Source organism: Corapipo altera, unplaced genomic scaffold, assembly GCF_003945725.1.
Source record: "Corapipo altera isolate COAL_440 unplaced genomic scaffold, ASM394572v1 48, whole genome shotgun sequence".
NCBI lineage: Eukaryota > Metazoa > Chordata > Aves > Passeriformes > Pipridae > Corapipo > Corapipo altera.
The window spans coordinates 3,540,583-3,566,376 of record NW_020884931.1 but is presented as its reverse complement, the minus strand read 5'-3'; the positions used below and the strand labels follow the sequence as shown (position 1 = coordinate 3,566,376).

Genomic DNA, 25,794 nt, shown 5'->3' with positions numbered 1-25,794 from the left:
CTCTCCCTCTCCCTCTCCCTCTCCCTCTCCCTCTCCCTCTCCCTCCTCCCCTCCTTTCCCCTCCCCTCCAGAGGGTTTTGCCTCTGACACCAACAGTGGTGAATATTTTGCCTGGCAGGAGGTGCATAATATGTGGAGATACTTCCCTGGGGTTCCCTGGCCCCAGTCACAAAGCCTCGCAAGGGCAAGCACAGCTCAAGGGTGGCCATCCATGGCCAAAGCCCAGAGGCTTCCCTTACTGATGCACCAGCCTGTCATTGCTGGAAACATTGCTCAAAGTGACTTTGAGGAAGTGACAAAAAAAAAAATAAAATCCATGCCCTCATTTCTTACTCCCCATCTGTTAATCCTGAATTGCAAAACATCTTGGTTTTAAGAAAGAAATAGCAGACAAATGTTTGCTGCTGCTGTTTGTCTTAAAAGCACAGCCTGAAGGATAGCAAGCTGAATGGGGATACATCAAGCTTTTTATCAGTTAGTCTGAAGCAAAAATCCTGCTGTGCTCCATAGTGATATGCCTGAGTGCTGCATTTTATCAGTCTGGGGACTGTTATTTGACAACCCAGTGTTTAAAAAGATTTTTTAAAAAAACCTTTTACAATCTTGCCAGCTCCTGTTTACACTCTGTGTTTAGTGCAGTGGCTCACAGTTCGTTAAATCCGTTTTGCACCAGGGGCGGAGCACAGTTTGCAAGCAGAAGACCCGAACCTGTTTTTTAGGGTAGTCTGTAGGATAAGCAGGTTCCCAGAGGTTGCTATCCTTTCCACTTGCAATCAGGCAGGTGCCGTCCTTTCCCAGCAATTGCTCCTGCTGCAGCTGCTGCAATAATTTATCATGGAAAGCAACATATGGGAAGTGTTTCTGGGTCTGAATTGTAATAAGGGAAAAAGGCAATTCCAAAACTCCTTAACTATCCTGTGCAGGACAAAAGGACCATAGTCATTGGGTCAGAGCCTGAAGGCACTAAGACACGTCTGAAGACTTGGTGTAACATCACTATCTAAATGTACCTTTTCTTGTCCTTTTTGCAGTGGCTGACTCTTGTCATGTACACCTAAAGGAATGTCAGAGCTCATGGTAAGAAATCTCAGTACTATACAAACTGAGAAGAGGGGGTGGGTGCCCTTACGGTGGATACAGGGAATATGAGTGGAGGCCTTACAGAAGGCTCACCCTGGGATTATATTAGAGAAAGGTGAGAGCTGTGGCATGAGCAGAGCTGGAGAGGGGCTGCCAAGGGATTTGGACTTTGGGCTATTTTTTCTGGGGAATTGGTGATGGTGATGGCCTTATCAGTTTCACAGACACCAATGGCTCAGCTAGCCACTTGCCCCTGGTTTCCACCTGAGGTAATACAGCTGCAGTAAATGTAAAGTCAAGTAGAAGGTGGGTATATGAAATCACTTAGATTTCTTAGTCACCCTGATTCCACACTTTTAACTGAATTATGTGATTTAGTTTACCTTTGAACAACAGTCCCCATCTTGTGCTTCACTTCATGTTTGGTCCCTGCATGCCAGGCCTAGAGAGGGGCTTTTTTCCTCTGAAGTTTATGTGAACTTTCCAATTTTGCTACTTAGTTCTCATGAAGGATTCTGCCTTTTCCTGCAAAACTTGCTCTGTTTATACATCCATAAACCATCTCGGCCATCATGCCTCTACTGACCCTCTGGGATGCAACCGTTTGCAGTTGCACTGGTTAAAGTGTTAGTGCTGGTCCCAGACATTTGTCACTGAGGAGCAAACAGGGAGGAAATTAGAGAAAATGTGCAGTGCAGAGCCAGTAGCCTCCTGCCATTGTTGACCCCAGGAATTCATGGAGCATCCTTGGGCAAAGTCACACACATTCCTTATCAATCCGGTTCAAAAATGGAGTGAAAAAACCCAAAACTCCCACAAAAAAAAAACCCAAACCAAACCCAGGACATCTATTGAAATCCATGAAATGCATTCAGATGAGCCTTCCGATAGACAGGAATTACAATAATAAATAATACATGAACAGCATCTCTGGTGTTTCACACCCTATTTCTGAAGGCAGTTGACACTGGATGCCAGCTTTGGTGAGAAGTTGTAAGGGGAAATGTATAACTAGGGTGTAAATTACACTCCCCCAGGGAGAAAGCATGGTAGGTTCAGGCCCAAAGCAGGCATGGCTCCATGTCTTTCACCCTTGGCTCCAGGATGTCATTCTTGCCCAGCTGCTCTTCTATCTTGGCTCCTGGTTACATCCAGTGGGTCCATCTGCAGCAGGAGCTGGGCTTTATCACTCAACACTGTGATGCTTTCACCCCTCTGATCTCTGTTTGCACACACTTGTTTGTTTGAAAGTTTGCCCTCTGCATTTGGAGAGCTTTGGACAGTGTAAACCTGCATTTTGATGTGTTGATGTATGCAAACAGAATATTCACAACACAGCACTTGCATTGCAGACTATCATTAGGTAAATATGAGGCTAGAAGGACTTCACTTTTGGAGATGAAGTTGCTTAAATTGTTGCTTGCAAATTATATTCATAGTGCATTTAGTCTTCTTTTTTTTTTCCCCTTTCATGAATCATTCATAAACTGATCATAACTTCTGGGAATATATAATTAATCATAATTTTCACTTACCGGTTTGGAATGAAATCCTGCCTGTAGGGTGTTTGTAAGCAGTTCACTTGAGCAATTTAGCAGACACTTGCAGCCAGAGACTGGGCAGTCATGGCACACAACCCCTTGGAGGACTGAGACTGTTTAAACTAGAGCCTAATGAACTATGAGTGATGTGGAAAAACACGCTTGACGCCCGCTGAAAAAATTCCCTTGGAAAAAATATTCTCATTAGTGATTCCTAAAGACTGACCTGAAGCTGTCTGTGTTTTGAGTGAGTGTTTTTACCTCTGTTTTAGGTGGCTTCTCTGCCCCTTCGTAAAACACTGCCCAAGGCCGTCCCATACGAAAGCCATTCATGGGGTTCTTGAAAAACCACCGAGAAGGAGTGAAGCCACGGGCAATTTGGTTACACTGGATAGTACTCAGATGTTGGGATAAAGAGTCCTTTTCAGGCAAACTGGAGTTGCATTGGAGAGAGAAGAGGAGCTAATGAGAGTGATCTTCTGGCAAGCCGGTAGTATTTAGTAGTCTGGGCAAGCAATCTCCTCTCCTCTTCCTGTAAATAGTACAGCTGGTTCTCCAAATCAGGAGAACCTGCACAGAAGTCAGGAACAGCTCCATTTACCCAATTGCAAATAAGAATAACAACACGCCTTTTGTGTGGAAGGACTGTGTATTGTGTAGGTTACAAAAACAATTCAGATAGAGTTTTATTTGAATTATTTCTTAATTTGCTCGTGTGCCATTTCTAAATGCCAGAAAATGATTAAAGAAATTAGTCATAACTCATAAATAACACCAGAAGATTTTTGATTTTATTTATACTTTTTATGAATAAATTTTTTTAAAAAAAAGTCTTGAGCATATTTGACTTCATCTATAGGGATTCCATTTTATTTGCTACAGCAATGGGGAGGCATATTAGAGATGTTGAACAGATTGTTCAGTGTTTTTTTCTGACTTCCAACATCTATATCAGGACTGTCTGGGAAGAGACAAGTTTATCTGAACCGCATTTTCTTCCTCTGTCCTGATGTTTTAAAAAATATAGAGCTTCTTCAGACATAATTCATGCTCACAAATTTAACTTAAATCTGCAAAATAACTGTAACCTTTCTGTACCCACAGTGAACTTCATTTTCATACCTTTTTATCATGGTGATAACAGCAAATTTAGTGATCTATTCTACTCAACTATTGAAAAAAATAATCTTTGAAGACTCTGTGAAAATGCCAAAAAAGAAGGATGCAAATGTCAATGGATGAAAGAAATTCAGGGTTGCCATGGCAATATAATTCACACTGTGCCTCACCCAGACCCTCAGTACAAGTTTCCATTGAGGCATCTGCACGCTAACCATGTATTTACCCATTTGGCAGTGAGATATTACACACTGGAGCAATAAGTATCTCACAAGGTAAAGAAGAGACTTTGTTATCATTAGGTGAATCTGCATCACTGTCTCATTTAGCAGCTTGGAGAGCTTTATTCATGCATGTAAGCCCTGTTCAAGAAGGGCCACTGAACCCACTTTTCCGCTGAAAATGAAGCAAAAGTCAGATCAGTAAAATCAGACTATTCTAATATTTTTCAGTAACTTTTAAAAAAACTGATTCCTTTTTGAAAATGTGATTACACATCCCACCTGAAATCATTAATCAATGATTAAGCTCTCTGAAATTGTTGGCGAAGAGAGAAGATGAATAAAAAATGTGGCCATGGAAAAAAAATATGCTTTGCTAAAAAAGGCATATCAGTAGATCCATTTCAGAGAAGTATGCATGTTTAGTTTAGCCTGGGAATCCAAAAAAGGTAAGTAGAAATCTTCAAGTACTTCTGGATGATGTCCACCACAGAGGTCAGGGATGCTCAAAACAGCTCAGACCTGCTGGGAATAAGCTGACACAGAAGTCACCTCTGTTAAAATTGAAAAATTCAGTTCAAGTCAACTGGTTCAAATACATTCTTGTTGTTTGAAAGTCCTATCTATAAAAATACCAAGCTATTAAGATCAATCTTAAAAATCTTAATTTGCAGACAATGTATTACTTCTTTTGTTACAATGCGTAATTGCTTTTCTGCAGAAGGCAATTCTGCTTGTCATGAGACAGAGATCCTTGTCTCATAACTTAGTCTGGCCAGAGACTGAAATGTCTCTTCTTCATTAAAAGGCTAGCACAGACACCAGACATCCCAGGTGAGAGACACCAATGCAAGAGTTGTCTCCCCGTGAGCAGGTGCTGGGGATGATGCCCTTCCCATGCAAAGGGGCATGTGTGTGCCCGAGCACAGAGCCTCTGCAGCCGGTGCCCTGCAGACACTGCCAGCCAGAGCCCACCTTCACCTGCATCCCACCAACCTTCTCTCAGGTGTGTGTGGCCTCTGTGGTCTGTGCACACCAGTGGGTCTCAGGGACAAACATGCAGCCGCTTTTTGTTTGCGGGCTGGCGCCTGCGTGCTGATCCTGCACTGGGGCAGAGAGTAATAACTCACTGCTGTCAAGCTGAGCGTGGCTGCCTGTCTGTGGCGTTGGAAGAATTGGTATTCCACTTGATTTATACCTCCAACCAAGCTAATTAAGCAACAATTCAGGAGGAATCCATCATTGTGACAGACTTGTTGATTAACCATCCCACAAGCAAAGTCAAGGGTGTTTGGTAGCCTGAAAAGAAAAAAAAAAAAAGAGGGTCAACAGGGAGAAAAACAATGATTTGGCCATAATACCGCAGTGACTGTTATTTCCAAAAGCAACAAGAAGCTTAATACATTTCAAAAACACAGGGGCCAACATCGAAAACAAAGGCAGCTCAGATCAGTGGGGTGTTAGATAAAGAGGGAAAACTTCTACATCTCATCTTTGTGTGATTAAGCTGTGAAGGCCAACTTTATGGGGATGGTGCCCCTATTAAAATCTTCAGTACCCCTTCATCTGTGTTTGCCAGCTCTGAAATGTTAGTGGGATCCCCATGAGGTTTCTGGCATTTGTGAAAGCTGTGAGATTCATCCAATTATGATAATATCATCTCTAATTTTTTTGATTAAAATCAGTTTCCAGTCCTCAGGGACCCAAGTCTGAAAAGCCTTAAGAGAATCTGCTGTTAGAAATTGAAGAGCAGGACCTCAAACAAATGCTCTATTTTTAAATCTTCATGAGGCTAAAATCCTCAAGAGAGTAAGAAGCAGGCAATGTGAAGAAGGAGAAGCTGAAGCAGATGAGATTAGTGATGCTGAGCTCCCTAGCACTGAAGATGGGATATAGAGCTGATGAAATTAGGTAGGATCTAAGCCAACCATTAGCATTAAAAGGACTTTGGTGCAGAAGTGGTGACAGCTGACCCTGCAACCATAATCTCTGGATGTAGATCTCAAAGCCCTGCTGTTAACTGCCCTTCTTCTGAGACTCAGAGGCCCATCTCTCACATCTGCCTGGCAGAGGCCGTGCCCAAGTCATCTCAGGATGGACAGAGGATGAAGCTCTTACATGTCTCACCTGCTTCTGAAGGTGTTTCCAGAACATGCAGCCTGGATCAAGGCTTTCCCAGATGCCCTAGAGGCCATGCTTTTGATGTCCCTGCCTCAGTCTCCCTGGCCAGTTTTGAAGTAATTGAACCTCCCTCTCCATCGTTGGCCGTGCCTCAATTTCTCACAGAGAAACTGCTACAATTTATACAGAATAGCTTTCACACTTTTCAGAAAAAAAAAAAAAGGCACATTATTCCATAATCTCGTGCATGGCTGAAGCAGGGAAGACTGGGTTTGACCCTGGCTGTGAGCAGCCCACTGGCCAATGCACTTTATAGCACACACTAGTGATTTTTATTTTTATTTCTTAGTGCAATGCATTTCTCAAAGCAGGCACCAATCATGCCACACCACAGCAAATGCCCTGTCCATGAGCTGCAGAGTCACAGGCATCTCTTGGCCAAGGGTGCAGCAGTGAGGGACTGGTATTCCAATGTGCAGCCTGGAGAGGTGCCTGGGAATGCTCAGCTCTTCCTGCTGCCTTCAGTGAGATGTGACCCTTTCTCAAAAGAGGTACCTGTCCTTCTCTGAGTAGGAGGCAGATGGAAATCCTGGCAAGAGTAGCCTCCCTCCCATACTTAGGTAGCTCAGCAGGAGCACAGACAAAAGTTGGGATCATTTCTCTGGTGGGGATTACCAGCTGTGTTTGGCATTATCATGCTTAGCCTTAGCACTTGTCTTTAGGATCTCTTTGCTGCAGGGTTGTAGCTGAAATATTTTGCTATTACCTGTCAATCCCTTACATGAAATACCTTATTCTGTAATTTCTAGCTGCACTGCTTACACCTGGTCCCACTCTGTGATAGCTGCAGCTTTTCAGCCCTGGGGAGGGGGATGCCCAGGCAGTCTGAGAGTGCATCAGCCTTTCCAGAGCAGATTTCCCAATGCCCCTCACCAAGCTGGCCATTGTCTGTGTGCCTGCTGCCAGCTGTGCTGCCAGCTGTGCCTGGGCCGGGTGTCCCCAGCCTGCTGTGGCACTGGGGTCCATTTCTGCTGCCTGGTAGTGACATCTAGAGGCTCTCTGGTCTGAGCTCCGGTCTCTCACTGCTCACAGCACTTGTCAGGCAGAAACCTGTTGCTCAGAAAGCCCCTGGGAAGTGTATTCACATCCTAAGGGTAAAGTACTGCAAGACTTAAATCCAAGTCCCTCCCTCGCCCTTCTTCCCTAAACCACCACGGGAAGGATCTTTGTTGTAGCACCTCATGGAAATTCAGTATTGCTTCTGGGACAGCAAAGGTTTGGGAGAACCAATCCATGTCCCTTCCCAGAGAGAAAAACTGGCCCATATGAGGCTGGTGCTGATTATATAATACATACAGCTTTCCACTTGAGGAAATATTATTTCCTTGCTTTACATGCCATCCATTATATTTGCTGCCATCTAGCATCAAATGCAAAGCTGCCACAGAAACACCTCTGTATTGAGGCTAGCTGTGCAAGACGGAAGATTATTGTGCAAACAGTATCATGCATTTAAAAGCAATGCATTCAAGAAAGGGAGAGGAAATGTATCATCTCCATAAGCTGAATTATTCAGCCAGATGATGAATGCATCTCCTGAAGCATTCCCAGGGTTTGAGCTGAAATGCCTACCATGGAGAGAAGGAGGGAGTACTATTGCCTGTATGAAGGGTACTTGGTATTCAATACAATGTGTATTCTCTATGGTGATATCCCATAGGCATTTTGAGGCAGCAGAGCAGATTGCAAATGATCTTCTAGTCTGAAATCAGGAAAAGAGCAGCTTAGTAGAGTAGAGCTCTCTCACAATGAAAAATTTGTGGGAAGATTGAAAAGTGAAAATGTGAAAAGTGGGAGGAATGGCTCTTGCTCAACCTGTGTCTTATATCCACTGTCCTTGACTCTCTATTTGTTTTGCTTGCCTGATGCCAAGGAGCTGGGCTGTAATGATAACTCCTAGCTCCATGCAGGGAGAAATGCTGGGACAAGGTGGGAGGCATAGCCGTGGGGCGAACTTTCTCCATCATCCTCGGATTTCATGGCCTAAGCCCCCTTTTTCTTTATCTCTGAGGGGCAGAGGTAACACCTCCATCCATGGGGCAGAAAGGTGCTTTGTTTACTAATGGTGTGCATGATTTGCAAAACCTAAACACAGTCATTAACATACAGAACTTCTAATGTGTCTAGTTGTTTAGGTTTTTTTTTTTTTCCAAACTAGCATTCCACATGATCTAGAGCTCAGAGGTGAGAGGAGGTGCGGAATGAAATTGAGGTTGTCAGGTTGCCTTGATTTTACTGGATGGCAAGAAGAATGGTTAAAAGAAAATAGCAGCTGTAAGTGCCAGATTTTTCTTTTTCAGATACTTTCTTTTTTTCTCTTAGGCACTGCCATAAAAGCTTCCCTTTTCATTATTTTATCAGAAGAAACCAAGGGATTTTTTTTCTCCCATTGGAAAAAAATAAAGTTTCAGGCTCTGAAGGTAATTGGTAATGACCAGCACAATGTTTAATAAAACTTAGAAGATGAACTGGACACCTGACCCATGGCCCCAGATGCCATTCATTCCCACTGAGGTCCCTTGGCTGAAGCCTTCCAACCAGGCTGAAGATGTTAGGAAGCCAAAGGGAGTGTCCAGGGAAAGGCCAGAGAAAATTTCATATTAAGCATTATACCTTATATATCATCTATTATTTGAATTTTCATTGAAGGTAGCACAGGGGAATTCTGGTCTTTGTAGCACTCAGCATTTCAAACTGCTCCTTCGGGTGCTGGCTCTGGGCTGGGGAGGGGTTGACATCACTCTTCCTTCCCAAAACAGAGGCATCAGAAACTCCCAGAACTTTGATGGGGCAGGAAGACACTCCGTGGCATTGGTGGAATAAAGAAAGAGGATCAGAGAGTATGAAGCTGGGCATGTATGAGCCTGTGTACAGAGAAGCAAAGGCAGCACTTTCTATGCCACTGTAGAGGTTGCCTGACGCAAGCACCAACCCCTCCAGCAGGCGGCTGCTCCAAAAGTGGCTGCAGAGATGCTCTGGGGAGTTTTGTGTGTCTCACTGTCCTGAAACAAAACCATGGGGGCCTGGGAAAGTCACACCAGACAAGCTAAGAGATCTTGGCATACTTCTGCATGCCAATCAGGGTCACCTTATCCATGGGAAAGTATGTTTCCTGCAGGCTCTGATGCTGCTCCTGGTGCTGACAGGGCAAACCTTATGGAGGACTTATAAACTCCGTCTCCCTCCAGGCATTAACAGACAACTTACCTGACAACTTCATGCTAACAGATGTTGGGAAACAGCATTTTTGGCTCAGCTATTGAAGCAGGTGACAGATCCAGTTCTCCTACTTAATGTTCATTTAATGTGAACAAGTCCTAGGAAAGGCAGACATCTGCAATTGTTCATCTCTGCCGCTGAGAAATGAAGGTATGACACTGTGGGCACTTCTTCATAGACAGCAGGCTGGTTTTAAAGCCAAATTAAGAATATGGGATAAAAGAAGCCTTTTTCCACTAAACCACATTTGTTAAAATAATTTCTGGGGTTTTACCCTGTAGCAATTTCACTTTAAGGTCTTATTACTCACCTCCTCCCTGAAGCTGGGAGAGCGTCATGCTGTTGGACGTTAGCCACATCCAAGAAACAACAGGCTGAGCAACCAGCTTTGCTTTGCTGAGCTGGAAGCACCAACTTGAAGAAGGCAAGGGCCCAAAGCTGCTTGCAAAGCTGCTGAAATGTTCAGGAAATTATATGATATCCATGCTGAGCCATCACAGCCGTGTCCCCGGGATATGGCCTCTGTGCTGCCAGGCTGGTGGTGGATTGACACACATTCCCACTGACCTACATTAGAGGGATTCATGAGTCACACATTATAAAAAATCATTTCTCTAATGAACAGACTGCTGTTACTGAGATGGCAATTTTGCATGAAATGCTGAGCAAAAGCCTTTGGATATTTTGATATAACTGGCATTAGATCTTTATAGAGATATTCTTGGCTTTCAAGACACTTTATGGATGAATTGATTCTGTTGAGTCAACTGAGACCTGGAAGAGTTATTTCCTTCTTTAGTCCCACAGTTAGTCCATAAAAAAGGGGACAGGATTTCCAAAATTCCCTTTTAACTGAGGAATGGGAAAGCCTCTAGAAAGGCCTGAGGCTCAAGTGCACCCAGTGGTAGAAAGTCAGAGGTAGAAATTTATAGGTCAGGAACAGATTGTTTCTCGTTTTTTTGACAAGATATGCTCTGATTAAAAGAAGACACCATTAATCCAGGGACGTGCCATGTCATGTATAATAAAGGAGTTCAGATGGATAGAGCACAATGTTCTCCTCCAGCACATGGATCTGAAGTGGTGAGGTCTGGATGGGAATTATGACAGCTACTGGAGTTAAAGTGGGACCCAGCCAGGGGTGGTTCAGAGGAACACACCAGCAGAAGAATCCTTTTGGTGGCACTTAGGGTCAAAGTTATCATGATGTCCTCTTATCAATCTGTTCAAGTACTGCTTGACCGCTGGATTTTATGAGTCCAAACAAATGTTTACCAATTACTTTCGGTGATCCGCCTGCACTCATTCTTTGGAGAAACAGGCAAGCTCGAAACAGTCTGCCTGCAAAAATAAAGGTGCTGGAACACTTCCCTGAGGAAGACAGGCTGAGAGAGTTGTGGTTGTTCAGCTTGGAGAAGTCTCCAGGGAGACCTTGGCTTTAAACTGAAGGAGGGTAGATTTAAAGTAGGTACTAGGAGGAAATTCTTTACTGTGAGGGTGATGAGACACTGGCACAAGTTGCCCAGAGAAATTGTAGATGCCCCATCCCTGAAAGTATTCAAGGCCAGGCTGGATGGGGCTTTGAGCAGCCTGGTCTAGTGAAAGGTGTTCCTGCCCATGGTAGGGGGGTTGGAGCCAAACGATCCTTATGGTCCGTTCTAGCTCAACCATTCCATGATTCTATGAAAAAGCAATGAAGGCATGCAAAGCTTTGGCAAGTAGGAATTTCCTGGGCCAAAATACTTCAACAAACATTTTTTCCCCTTTAAAATCGACAGACTGGATAAGAACGTTTGAGAAACAGATATATATAGTACAGCTATAAGCCCCCTGTACTCCTGATAAGCAGACAATCCCCTGAGGCTAATCTCACCTTAATTTTTCACTTAAGGGGTGAGTTTTTTAGCTATTTAATCATTAGAGAAAAGACTTTATCTCATTTTCAGTATATTCATTCCTCTTGAATCCCTTTTTCTTCTGTTCTTACCTCTGGGAATTTTAAACAGAGAAATGTCTCCGGAGAAGGTAGTTTAAATAAGGCGTTGTTTGCCTATCCCCAGACGGGAGCTTGCCTGTGGGGCACGACAATCTCCCGCAGTTCCAGCCGGGAGCTGCAGATGGCAGGATTGAACTGCAGACTCCTGTCTGACCAGCCCTCCCAACCAGCAAATGCCTTCAACCAAGAGACCAAAGTACAATGCATCACTTTGTAGGTGAGACTGGTGATGCCACGCCAGTTCTCAGCTTGCTTTGGAGGTGTTAAACCCCTCCTGCAAAGGAGATTCTTTTCCTTCGCAAACACAGAGTCTCACAGCCAACGTCGGTACCGTCAGGGCTGCCTCGAGGGTGCCACACCCGCCTTCTTTCACCCACAGAAGAGTAGAAAAATGTGCAGAGAAAGACACCAAAGATGATCAAAGTTTTCTGGACAGTTTCTGGTTGAGGAATCATTAAATAGATTAGGATACCTTAGTCTGGAAAAGAGCTGGCTACAATGATGGTAGAGGGCAGGTGCATAAGACCATTCGTTGTCTCTGTAATGCAAGAGCCAGGAGCAGCAGATAAATCATTTGCTAGTGTGTTCAAACAGGTAGAATGAGTGTTCAAACAAGGAGAATGAGGTACTGCTTTACATGGCCTGGAAATGGTGAGGCTCATCTTCTTGGGGTGCAGGGGCTGCCAAACCCTCACAACACTTTGAAAAGTAATGGTGCAGCTTCATAGGAGAGGAATCAGCTGGGGGTACCATGCTCAAAGGCATCTCCTCTGGTTCATGAGGAAACTGGTCCTGGTCATTAAGCCCTTCCCAAGGTGTCTGCTGTTGGAGGCAGGAGACTCTGCTAATGGCCCTTTCAGCTGGCCTAATCCAGCACTTCTGTGGCCTCGGTTTGGGGACCCAGTTTAGGGGATGCTGTGAGGTGCTCAGCTTTCAGTTTCTGAAGTCCTTTTCCAGGACAACACTTAGGCAGTGACCCAGATACATTGCACGAACTCTGAGGCTAGAAGATCAAAAAATGTATTTATTAAAAAAAATAAATATCTCTTGACCTTTAAGTGGGTTTTGAAGGGGAGAGGGTGCAATTCCTGGGTCAGAGTTTCCAAAGGTATGGGATGGCAGCATTGCACTGTGTCTGCACTGAACTGGAGTTAGTGGGGAAAGGCAGGGTGAGCCCCTGGTTTCAGGATTGTTGTGCTGTAGAGCATCAAAGAATCACAAAATCGTAGAATGGTTTAGGTTGAAAACAACCTTTAAGGTCATTGAGTCTCATTGAGGTCAACCCCCAGCACTGTGAAGCCACCACTAAACCATGTTCCCAATTGCCTACATGTAGGCAATCTACATGTCTTTAAAATACCTCCAGGGATGGTGGCTCAACTACTTCCCTGGGCAGCCTGTTCCAGTGCTTGGCAACCCTTTGGGTGGAGAAATTCTTCCTAATATCCTTGTTCCATTTCTTTTTACTTGGGAGAAGAGATCAACCACCCCCAGCTCACTACAAACTCCTTTCAGATATTTGCAGAGAGCAATAAGGTCCACTCTGAGCTTCCTTTTCTCCTCTTCAACATTTGGTAGGCAGAGCATGGACCTGTTTCTCATCTACAACTGGTGCACAGGCCAGACCCTTGCTTTTTTGGGTGCTTCCTCTTCCACCCTGTGGCAGAGCAGGCTGCTCTGCTCTCTGTTATGAGCAGTGCATTTTTGGTGGAACAATGCTGCATGTTTCTGGGTCCCAGAGCGCAGCCCCAGCAGCTGAGGAGCTTGGGCTGCCCTGGGCTACTGAAGTGCAGAGCAAGGCTGGAGCAAGCAAACCCTAAATACAGCATGGCTTTCCTATCAAAATCTCTAGTTAATAGATCTGGATCTCTGTGCTGATGAGGAGGAGCAGAAAAAAAAGAGGAATCAGACCAATAACATTCAAGTTAGTGCCTTTCTCAAAACCTATTTTCCTTTTGAAGAAAGACAACTCTTTTCCCATTTTAATTAGGTTTAATTGGCAATATGGGAACAGACCTAATTTGTAGCCATTTCCTGGCAGTGTTAGATTTACTGCTGCTTAAGCAGCAGCCAGAGTTCTGCACTCTCTGGGGACAATGGCAGCAGCAGCCATTAAAGCCAATAGAGAAGTAGCAGGATCTTTGTTCTACACTCTGGCTGGAAACGCCAATGTCCTGGTGTTAACAACTAGATAATATGAAATGATGATCAGCAATTGCTCAGGTTCATTGGTTTCTTGGCATCAGCCAGGCAACCTTTTATGTTGTTTCTGACTGGACTCGATATTTGGCCTTGTTAGCTTGCTGGCTGATCTGGTTTGACAAGCAGGGCTTGGTGACCCTGCCTTCGGACAAATTCCCAGCGTTATAAGGTTACCAGGTCTGACAGGACAAGAGGAGATAGCCTCAATTTGTACCAGAGGAGGTTTAGGTTGAATATTAGGAACAATTTTTTCACAGACAAGGTTGCCAAGCGTTGGAACAGGCTGCCCAGGGAAGTGGTGGAGTCACCATCCTGGAAAGTATTTCGAACATGTGTAGATGTGGTGCTTAGGGACATGGTTTAGTGGTGGTCTTGGCAGGGCTGGTTAAATGTTTGGATTGGATGATCTTAAAGGTCTTTTCCAACCTAAACAATTCCATGATTCCAGGATTGTGATATCCCTTCAAACTGGCAAGGCAGAAATACAAGTGAAGAACAGTTTTGTTTCAGCTAAAACACATGCAGAGATGAGACCTGGTCATCATGTGCCTATAAAACCCTTCTGCTCAGCACCTGATACACCTTGAGAAGGTATTTGCTCTGCAGTGATGGGGACTCCTCTGGCCAGAGCAAAGTGGGTATCCAATTACTGGAAATTAAATGTGTCAAATTGAGCTAGGGATGGATCTGAAGAGTTGAGAGAGGGGAAGGTGGGCCCAGCCCCTGCATCCTTTACTGGTGTCTCCATATCACCCCAGGAGTTAATTGAGATGCAGTAAAAATTCTTTGATGTCCAGAGGTGAGAGTGACATTACAAGGGAAATGGAGCATGTGCTGATGTGAGATCATTTGCTAGATTGTTTGGAGCATTTTTTTTCTTTTTTTTTTTTTTTTTTTTTTTTTGTCTGGCCAATGAACAGGACTGTTAAAGTGGAATAAACTACTTTTTGTTTGTTAATAACTATGGGAAATCAATAGCTGTACGTGTTTCTAATCATTTGTGCTTGGGAAGTTATGCTGGCAGAATAAGCTGTTCCTCACCTTCTGTAGCTAAATGAAGAAAAGTCACTTGGTTACTGACAGGCCAGAAAGCAGAACAAGTCTGATCTTTGCTTATGCTGTACCCTGGCTTGCTGCTGTGGCAGGTGACAGGGGAGAAGGCATCTACTTGAATGCTGGCCTTGGCTTTCCATGCTGGAAAAGGGTCAGCCCAGCCAAGTGCAGCATCCATGCAAGCAAGGATGCTTGGATTTTTCCTTCGGCAGTATACACTGGCCTTTCTCCAGATTTTTGGTAATCTCCATGTCCAGCACCTGATTTCCCCTTACCCTAAATTTGGTCAAAGCCTGGGTGTAATCCATTGTTGGGGTAGGAGAGCATAATTCTATTTATTGAGCTACTTTTCCATAATTGCATTTGCCAATGGTTAGCACTTTAATCTGCCTTTTCCCAGATCTCACACAATCATGCTGGAATCCATTTATGGCTGCATGTGCCATAAATGCAGCCTCGGGAGGGGCCCGAGGAGGCAGCTGGGCACATGTGTGTGTGTTTGTGTCCATGCACATGTTTCCATGGAGGAAAGCAGAGGACTTGGCATGGCTAGTCCTGGACAGTGGCTGCCTCCAGCAGTTGCTGGGCTACACCTTGCCTCCACCTGCCAGTGGCTCTCATCCCAAGCAATTATATGGAGCTGCCGTGTGCCAGAGTCATCCATTCTGCTTCAAAAAAGGCTGTGCAAATGGCTGTCTCCACTATTTGTTCATACCTACCTCCCAGGGCGAGGTAAACAAACAGGATAAAAGGTAAAGCAAGACCAGATGATGGCTGTTCTGTCCTGCTCTGTAACAGCAGAATCTCCATTACACTGGCAGGACCTACTTGCAGAAGCTGGTTGCACCTTCAGTCATGGGTGCAGCCATTTGGCTTCACCACTTCACCTTCCTGGGAAGGTCCAGCTGTGGCTTGGGAATCTCTATCCCTTGCCCTGCCCGCATGTCCGACCACCTTCTGCCTCTGCCCCAGGTGCAGGGCGCAGGGATGCTTTGCTGTGCGAGCTGAGTGCGTGCTCCACGCTGGTGGGCATCCCATTCCCAGTTTAGCTGTGCTTCAGGCAGGGAAGTCAACCCATGAAAGCTCCTCAGGGGTTATTTTTCCTGGGAGGTCTTTCATCTATTCCTGGAGTAACCCCAAAGATATTTTACACAAGAGCACACAGCCCTTGACCGTGCAGTTTTCCTTGGATTGTGATGATGTGGAACAAAGATCACTGCAGTGCTCTGCTGGTCCCCCCCTCTGTGCCTCCCACAGTGACTGTTTCTTCCACCCTGAAGAGATCTGCTCCTGCTCTCCCTCTCTATCTGCAGCCCCATCAGTCCAAGAGCAAACACACCAGAAAGCTTGATATGAACTTGCTTGCAAGAACAATATCCTGCAGGGATGGGGCTTTGGCTGCTGGTATATAATGTTTGACTTCGCAGATGGGTTTTTTTGTTTGTTTATTTGTTTTCTTCTCTTTTTTTTTTCCAAGAAAACCAGAGGGAGAGGGGAAAAAGGGCTCTCAGCATAAAATTTGTTAGAAGCATTATAGTAAGCAGCCCTCCAGCATTAGAGTTGGATCATAAACTGTGTTTAGGGGGAAAAGAAAAAGCACAGAAAAAACACCCCAGTATTTTCAGAATGAAATGTTTCTTCTTATAAATTTGTGCTTCCTTAAATCACATTTTTAAATATATTAGAAAACAAAGTCAGAATCAAAGCAAAGTAAGACAGATGATGTAATAAAGTTTTCAGAGTCTCTCTAGATGAGAAATTTGGACATTATCATATTCTAATTTGACAGACAAATTTGTATGCCTGCAATTCTATGGGGACTTATCATCTCATACTTTGCTTAACTCTTCTTGAAGGATGAGAGACACAGTGTGCAGAGTGAGCAGCTGCCATAAGGAACTGGTGGTTATGTGCCTTGTTTTAAAGGGGTTGGGGGTGTCAGAGATTTTTCTAGCATGCAGGAATCCAAAATGTGAAACTGTCACCATAATAGAGCAAAGCATGGCTGTGAGAGGCTGAAGGCTTTGAAGGCCAGGTGGATGCTGGGGAAAGATCCCATAGCCTTGCTTTGTGGAGACACTTTCTGTTTGTCAGAAGGGAGCAACTCACCCTTGCAGCTTGGCTCTCCCACATCACCTTTCAACTTAAACTCCCTCCTGGCCTGCAAGCAGGAGAGCAAAAATGGTGGAAAGGGTTCTCAACAGTCCTGTTCTCAATCCACCATGGCTGTAGTGAGATGTATTCCGTGGCTTCATGCCTACACATGCTACAGTTAAGCATTACCCCTTTTCCTGCAAAGGAAGATGAATAATCATGGAATCATAGAATTGTTAAGGTTGGAAAAGACCTGTAAGAGCATTGACTCCAACCACTAAATACACACCCATCCATTGCAAAAACTACTTCTCCTTCCCCTCTCATGATTTGCAATCTAAACAGTAAATAGCATTTTAAGCAGCTTTCACTCTGTGAGGAGGATCTAACAACCTTTGCCCTGAAACGTGCCAGAGTGTTTTTGAACAGCATAATGAAAATCCTCTGAAGAACAAGGCAGAGCCTCGTTACATATGGAAGAGCTGGTGTTACATATGCCCTGAGACCCAGCTAGCTTAACTTCTTTATTGATCTTCCCTGGGAGCAAAGCGCTACAGCAGAGAGGTTAAGGGAAATAGATAATAAACATGAGAGACTTTGAACACATGAAAACTGAGATGACAGTTTTAGGGAAGATATCTCAATGGAAGCACAGTGCCCAACTCCCCAAGCCTTCCCAGTAGATTAGCTAACAAGCATTAGTTACCATACACTAAACCCACTCTTTTGGCATCAAATCAGGTGGTCAAAGTCCAGCTCCTGCTTGTCCCTGCAGAAAGGGGCTCATCAGGCAGCAGTTAAAGTGGGAGGGAGGAGGTGCATATGGGTGCCAGACAGGACAGTCAGGGCTGGACTTCAGCTCTGGGCAGCTCTTGAGAGTTTGGGTCCTTTGGCAAGGCGGACCAATTAGCATCACACCTTCACAGTAACTCTGGTCTATGGTAGACTGGGACTAGTTTTGTGTGTGGCATTTGTTTCCAAAACCAGACTTTAAAATTCTAAAAAAAATTGACCATTGTGCTCTGCCAAGATACCAAACCGTGCCAGTCCCAGGTCAGAGGTGTGTGCCACTGCCCAGGGGAAGCAGGCAAGGACAGACCCAAGCCCCAGCGTTTTCCTGCTGCTGCTTGTCCTCTGTCTCTGGATCCTCAAGGCTCTTCTGAGGCAAGTGGTGGCATGTCTTTGCTCCAGAAATCTGGAAGTAACACTGAGCTAACAGTGCCAGGAAATTACACTGCACCCCTCTTTTTGAATTGCACAGCTGCAGCTCTGCATTTTTGAAGGTTTAGTACCTAGAGAATGAGAAATGTCAATTTTACCATATAGTTTTCCTGGGGTGATACGAAATCCTCCAGCTGTCAGGTTAATTTAAAGCCAAAAAATAAATCAAGTTTAATCACAGTTTTGTGATAATTTTTGCCTCTCACAGGACAAGATACCCTGGCTATGCTAAAAAGATGTTAGACATTTCAAGGACATTGATTTGTTAGAGAATAACTTGCATTCCTTGATCTGAACATCTCCCTGAGCAAGGAAGAAGGGGATGTCCCAGAATCAGGTGCCAGGTTCTGCTTGAAATACGTGCATTTTAAATTTCTATTTTAGACCAAGAAACTGCTCTTGGCTTTCTGGTGGCCTTCAGACAAGCTAATGATCACCCTTGGGAAATGCACTTCCTGAAATCACCTCCAAGCCACCCCAGCTTCTACAGGCAGAGACTCAGTGTAGATCAGCACCTGCCTTAGGGTTCTAGAACCTCTCCAAAGGCACCATCACCCATCATTCCCACCATGGCTTCTCCTTTGCAACCCATCTGGAGCCCTTGGGAACCAGGCCCAGGAAAGGACTTTCCATTTCCCATTCCCATTTGAAGGGGAGGGACAGTAGAGGAACAAGGAGATTTGAAACAGAGAAGGGGGAGAAGATGCTTGAAAGGGGAACAGCCAGAAGAAATTGCAAGGAGCTGTGAGATTTAGAGGGCCAAAGACCCCAGTCATCACTAACAAGAGGAATCCATTGCACAACTGCGGGGCAGAGGCAGGGCTATGAGTTTGCAGGGTGGAGGGCAATGGAATGGAAAGGACTGGAGAGGACATTAATTTTCTTAGAGGAAAAAGTGAGCAAGAATGACCTCAATGGAAAAATATTTTCTCTCTCTCTCCCTTTCTGTCTCACGGACAAATATAGCCCTACACGTTATGCAAAGGCAGTGTTCAAGCATGTTTGGAATGAGCAACTTGGGAGGCAAATTGCTACCACTTGTCCTCACCCTTGTTTTTTGGCTTTTATTTCTTCTTTCCCCTTTGTCTTCTCCCCTCCAGCATGGTCCAGCCTTGACAGCTGTCACAAAACCACCTCAGAGCAATCCCCTACCTCGAGAGGACAGGGGTGTGCCTGGGTGGCAGCTGCCAGCAAATGCAGTGAGAATCACCACTGGTTTTCACAAAATGACCTCAAAGGAAAAATGGATGTTTTTCCTGGGGCTGTGTGGGTTAAAAAGGGAAAAATGGTTGGGCTGAATATTAGAAAGGTCTTTCCAATAGTAAGGAAGTGCTGGACTAGGCTGCCTGGAGATTTCACTAACACCTATCCTGGGGTACCCTTAGGACTAGTTCAGCAATACCTATCCATAAAGGCAGAGGTACAGGCAGTCATTCCCCCTGACAGGCTCACTGTTCAGCAGCAGACCAGAACATTCTCTTACTACCCGATTTCTGCAAAATTTCTTTCTCTTTTGCTATGAACTTTACAGAACATTTTTGCTGGGAGTCAAAAGACTGCGGTGTGCCTTTAGCTGTTTCCATCATCTCCTGTTTCCCCAGTCCCAGCTATGTTTTCCTGAAGGCTGCAGCTCCCACAGACCTGCTCTGCTTCAGTGGCTTCATGGCTGCTTGTCCTGGGTTTGCTCCCCGGCAGGACCCAGCTTGGAGGGGCTGGAGGGACCCCGTGACTTGTGCTGCCCTGCAGACAGTGCAAACCACAGCTGGCACTGGCATTTCATGGGGAGAGCAGCAGAGGAAACACCCTGGGGCCACCTCTGAGCAAGGCTCCCATCCTGTGGTTACCCCTGCTTGTGTTTTACTTGTGGGACTGAAAATTTCAGCTTTGGGATTGCTCAGAAAAAAATCCAAATGCAGAGGTGAGCAGCTGCAAGCCCATGGTTGCTCCAGGAGAAGGAGAAGGAAGATCCAAGCTTGGATGCAAAGCAGAAATCCTGCTTTTAATTGCCAGCAGTAACCAAATCCTGCCCTGTCCTTCTTCTCTAGGACTGCTAGAAACAGCTCCCAGCCCTTGAAGCCAACTCTGCAACCAGATCTGGGGCTGAGCAAATCAGGACAACGCTCCTGCTCACCCTACACTACTCCCAAGGGCCCAGATGGACTTTGCAGCCCAGGGTCTCCCAGGACAGGATGGCAGGGCTGGGAAGATCCAGAAGTAAGTTGCCAAAGGGCCCTAGAAGAAAACTGAGAGGGATTTTTTACAAGGGCATGTAGTGATAGGACAAGGAGGAATGTCTTTAAACTGAGAGTAAGTTTAGATTAGATATTAGAAGGAAATTTTTCTCTCTCTATGAGAGCGGTGAGGCACTGGCACAGGCTGCTCATAGAATCCATGGATGTCTCATCCCTGGAAGTGTTCAAAGGCAGGTTGGATGGGACTTTGACTAACCTGGTGTAGTGAAAGGTGTCTCTGCCTACAGCAAGGGGGTTGGAACTAGATGATCCTTAAGGCCTCTTCCTACCCAAACCATTCTGTGATTCTTTGATATGATTCCACCTGCAGAAGAAACCATTGGGTTAGTCTTTTTCACCCAAGGTGGCTGTACTTATGTTTCACATTTCTTGGCCTTGGCCAAGAGACCACAGCTCCTGCCCATGCTCTTTTCTGACAGCTCTCCTCTGGCACTCACCTCAAATCCAGGACAATTTGGCTCCGCTCCCTGGCACTCCTGCAGGCTGTGAGCACTGGGGCAGTGCCACCCTATCCTTGGGCTGCACAGACACCTAGCACCTGCCAGGGGCATCATCTGGCTTGTACTCTTACTCAACAAGTAATAAGTAGAAGTAGCAATACGAATATCAATAATAGCAGCAACAGCAACTGCAATGCTTCCCTTCCAAATGCCAGAATAATCCCTATGTTGTATGAGAAAAAAATAAAATAATTAAGAATTCAGATGTCTTCCTCAAACTCAAACCATGAGAGAGCTGGAAACTGGCACAGATATACTTAATCCTACCACTCAGCTCAGCCCCTGTGTAAAGAAGTCAGACAATATGTACAGAGCTATCTCTAGGAAGTGTTGCCCCTCCCAAGAGGAAAGTGGGAAGAAGCAGAACTGAAGGAGCTGTAGTCACCCCCCCATGGCTAATGCCATGTCCAGCACAGATGGTGAGGGCTGATGGTCTGGTAGAGCAGAAGTAAGAGCAGCCTCTGCCGTCCATTACTCCAGGGTTCTGTTTCCCTCTTTTCTTGAAGGAGCATGATGCCAAGAACAATGGAAGAGGTCTCTCCTCCACAAAGTTAGTTGTGTCTGATTTCCAGGAAATCAATCAAATGGGACAAAACTAAAGCAAACAGATTAATCTGCAAACAGAGAAACTTTTCTCAGTCTTTCATAAGCCAAAAAAAAAAAAAAAAAAAAAGGAACAATTCCCTTCCCTTGAAAAAAACAACCCACAAATGTCATCTGCCAGCACTGTTATTTCCACTCCTGGTGGGGAGGCAGACTGATGCTGCTCCCAGATTTTCTGTGAATGGTCTGGGAAGCAAAGCAATTAGGCAGAAAATAATATACCATTCATCCCAACACAACAGCCAGCAGAAGTGCAGTTGTAAACAAGTCAAGCTTTTTTACCTCTTCGCTGCTTTGATCACTCAGTGGTTTTGTAAGAAAAGCTGTGAGCAGTGGGAGGGGAGGTGTCCACCCAGCCCCCCACTCAGCCCCCCACCCGTGATCACCAAGCCAGACTCCCCAGGGAAGGTTCTGTGCCTGTTGAGAAGCGTAAGGTGGTATTTTCCCACCTAAGGAGTCTTTTGTGTTTGCAAAATATTAAAAATGCTAAAATTCTCTAGTCTTCATGTGGAGTTTTTGTACTTGTAGCCTGCAAGAAGAATTGGTCTGATGCTGGTGGCTGGGGTCAAACCAGTTTGCAAACCACCTTAGATTTGCAGTCCTTGCTGGTGCAATGCCTGTGCTACCTTTGCACCGTTAAGACAGAAGATAAACTCTTCCTTGTCATGACTTTGGGACTGGTAAAACCAACCTTCACCCCAGCTCTTAAAGAAATGTTTCCCAAACACTCTGGTGCAGCAGGCTCAAGGTGGGAGGCAGAGGAGAATCAAGGGGGATCCTGCCAGGACCCAAACCCTTCCTGGTGGCCTTGTGTTGGAGACCTGCTGGTGGCCAAGGCTGTACTGGAAGCAAGGAAGGCTGCATCCTTCCTTGCTCCTGCTGCTCAGCAGGAGGAGGGAGAGACCTGCCACTGCCAGGTGGATTCAGGCTTGGCCAGAGAGGAGCCATTCAGGCATGATGGCTGCACCTCCAAGGGGTTCATATGTATCAGTACAACTTCCCAAAGGATAACAAATCTGTTGTTATCTACCACATTGTTTCCACTCATTGAGTGTTCTGGTGGAAAAGCTGCATTTTTCACAGAAATGTCACCTCTTTGGCAAAGAAAAATGATGCTTGCTGAGAAGTCAGTTTTCAGCCAAAAATATTGCATTAGGAGACAAAATGCTCCCATGTGAGCAGTCCAACTACCCCTACTTGAGCCATACAGCCTTGGGCCTAGGGCAGCAGTGGGAGTGGAGGAGAGGTACCACTACAGGTACATCCCTTCAAAGAAGTGACTTGAAAAAACGGGAGAGGACAGGATGAGAAGGAAATAATAAATGAAATTTTCTAATATCCAAAAGAAAGATAGAACAAATTTATAGAAAAAAAAAGAGAGAGAGGGAAAGATTCTCCGTTTATGAGCTTTAAGATAAGTGATGGGCAAGGGATGAGTGGAGGAAGAGCTGTGCTACTCAGGTGTATGACACTGAAGAGGCTTTTAAAAGCCTGCCACAGCCTCTCCTAGGCACATGTCTTAAGAGACAACAGTAATTTTGTTTAGTTTGGCACTTTCACTGCACCTGACAAGCAGGCATCTAGAAAGGCTCTTTTGATTTTTGCTCCATAAACACAGGCTTCACAGGAGGAAATTTCTATGTGATGATAATTCCTGAAAAATATCAAAAAAGTAGATGTCAGAAGAGGCTGCTTCAGGGTAAGAGTTAACTCTTTGCCCACTGGGCTGACTACCCCCTCTGGCATCAGATCTTGGGGATGCACATCTGAGCGACTTGGGAAAAAGCACCATCAATTTGGTATGCTCATTTTCCAAGTTCTGTACAATTTATTGTCAAATAAATAAAGTCTTTGTTGAAGTATTTTTTTTTCTGTGAGCAAACAAAGTATAAAACATGGTTTTGAGTGAAAAGCCTGAAGCCAAACAGTGACGGATACCTTTTTACCACCATCAATCATGTGGAAGAGCTGTTTGGAGACTGCTGTCTCTGAATAACATCCCACGTGTTTGGAAAGTGATATATACAGTCATTCCATCTGTCTTTGGGAAGACAAAAGCCTTCAGATCAATCTTCTTACAGATTTCTTCATCTGCATCTCCTCACCTGATGATGGGAAACCTGGGATACAAATCTCTTCTGGCTCTTTTAAAACACTTCATTGCAGAGTTGGAAGTGCCATGTGGATGAAACCTGACAGCAATATTTTTTATTTATTATCTATTACTTTATTTGCTTATTTATTTATTATGATTGGCCCTTCTTAGATTTTGGAATTATTGGGACATGCATGGGTTTCTTGGCTGAGCCGGGGGACTTTTTTCCCTTTATAATGCACAGATGTGCAGACCTTTCACCTCTCCCAAAGCACTGAGGGCATTGCCTGCTCATGAATGATGGCATGGATGGCATCCACATTTGCTGAGTGCCCAGTCTTCTCATCCCATATAGCACAAGAAGATACTGGCACAAGTCTGTAAGCAGGTGGCCCTTATCTCCATCCTTCTCTGAGCAAGGGCAAGTGGCTGACTGAGGTGGTCCTGGCCTCTCCCAGGACTGCCCTCTCCCTCTCTCTTACCCTGGTAATGCAGATTCTGGCCCATTAATGGCTTGCTGTCCCTTCCCTCTTCCAGGCTGTCTTGTAGCTTCTTGCTTCTCTCCTTGGACCATACACAGTGTCACCAGAAGTATTTCATCGTCTTCCATTGATCTATGTAGGACAAGCAAAGGGCTAAGCAGGCAGAAATTCATAGTCCAGTACATTTGGAAGGATCTGCTGAATGATGTTAATTCCCCATCTCTAATTCAGCTTCCCCTGATTTGAACTATTGTTCTTTATTCCCAAATGATATTCCAGCTGATGTTCACCACAGGTGACAGAGAGCCCATCATGACCTTAGAAGAGATGCCAGAGACAAAGGTCCCTGTGTTAGCTTGGGATTGCCTTTCTCAGCCTTACCAGGACAAGTTAATGGAGGAGTCTGAGGAGCTTTGCTTTTCCTACGAGACCTGTTCTGCCAAATTTGCAAATGTGCTGACTGGAGTAGGGCCCTCAGACACCCTCCTCCGAGAGCTGCCCTGGTTCCTTCGTGCCCTGTGGCTTTCAGGACCTGCCCCCTGTGACCTACAGCAGAGGGGGCTGAACAGAGCTGTTTGAAAGGCTGAGTACTTCATGCTAATTGAATTAATGTCTTCCATTAAGGTTCCTGTGTAGTAAAGTGCTAATTTGCTTTCCAAGCCTGAGGACCAATTTTCCAAAGCAAGGAATGTGAGCTCCTTACAAGCTACATCTAGCATCTTACCTGGGTCCTCACAGTAAGTGAACTGAGACATATTTAGCAGACACCTACTCTGACATCTGTAGATTCTGACCATTTGGCCATCAGCAGAGACTGAATCCTCGACCATCACTGTAAAGACATTTTTCTGCTCAAAGAATTACACCCTTAAGCAAGAAGGATGTTGCAGGCTTTTGCCATGTCACATTGTGTACAGAGATTTAATGTGACTGTGAACAAGGATTTAGTCTTGCTGTACTGCAGATTAACCACAAAACAGCTAATGGGTTGGTCAGCTCTGCAGGTACCTGGTCTGCACAAAAATTAGGCCTGCAGATTTCCCTATAGCACTGATGTGCTGTCATGCTGTGAAAAAATCAGATTTGTTCACAGCTGCTTCATGCCCAAAAATATTGTACCTTTGACAAGACTAGCACAAAAATAAAGAAGGGTCGCTTGAGACAAAATCACTTAAAGGTATCTTCTTGTCTCCTCGAGTCTATATTACACAAAACAATTACAATAACTACAAAATAAAGTACTATCAAAACTATAAAAACAAGCTGTGTGTATTGGTGCCCCTGAGCAAGATAGTGCCTGGGATGAGGGCTCTCAGAGGAGATAATCGTGGTCTCTTCCCCTCTGTGCACACACAAAACAATGATCTCATCGTTCTGATGTCATGGCACGTCCAACAGATGAAAAAAAGCAACTAAACCCACCACAAATCTCACAGACGCATCGGAGGAGTGCGGCCAGTGGATGAATCCAGCACACATATTACATCAGCCTGCATTGGGTTGCTATGCAACCAGCAAATCTGCACGTGTTGCCATGACAATGTCACTTCATCATCATTCAGTGCACAGTTCAAAGGAGTGCAGCGAGTCCTCACTGTGCACATACCGGGACACAGAAATGTGGGATCAAGCAAGAGCATCGCAGTGTGGTGGGCACGGGGGGTGCTGCTGTCAGAGCCTCTCATTTGGGCAAAGCACACGGGGATGCTGGGAGAGGTCTTTAACCTTTTCATCTTAACACGTTGTGGTTCAGCATTTTCCCCTGGCATTTCTCAACTGATGCCATGTCTGCGACAGCCATGGACAGCATACAGATGGGCAACCCATTCTGTGTGAGGTGGCAGCATCCTCCTCCCCTTGCCACTCCCAGGGAATGGCAGCAGCCAGGGGAAGCTCATAATGGAGAGTAAATACTCCAGCTGGGAAGAGAGGGAG

The 25,794-nt window shown here is 45.1% G+C and overlaps 1 protein-coding gene across 1 annotated transcript in view; it reads left to right on the top strand.

Moving 5' to 3' along the window:
• Positions 1-3,388, top strand: part of LOC113954684 (calpain-13-like) — a 52,466-nt gene extending 49,078 nt beyond the window's left edge. Inside the window, exons 21-22 of the mRNA XM_027659348.1 lie at positions 1,032-1,077; positions 2,894-3,388. Of these exons, the coding sequence (XP_027515149.1) occupies positions 1,032-1,058 (27 nt within the window). The 3' untranslated portion in view covers positions 1,059-1,077; positions 2,894-3,388. The remainder of the gene's footprint in view (positions 1-1,031; positions 1,078-2,893) is intronic.
• The last annotated feature ends 22,406 nt before the right edge of the window (positions 3,389-25,794 follow it).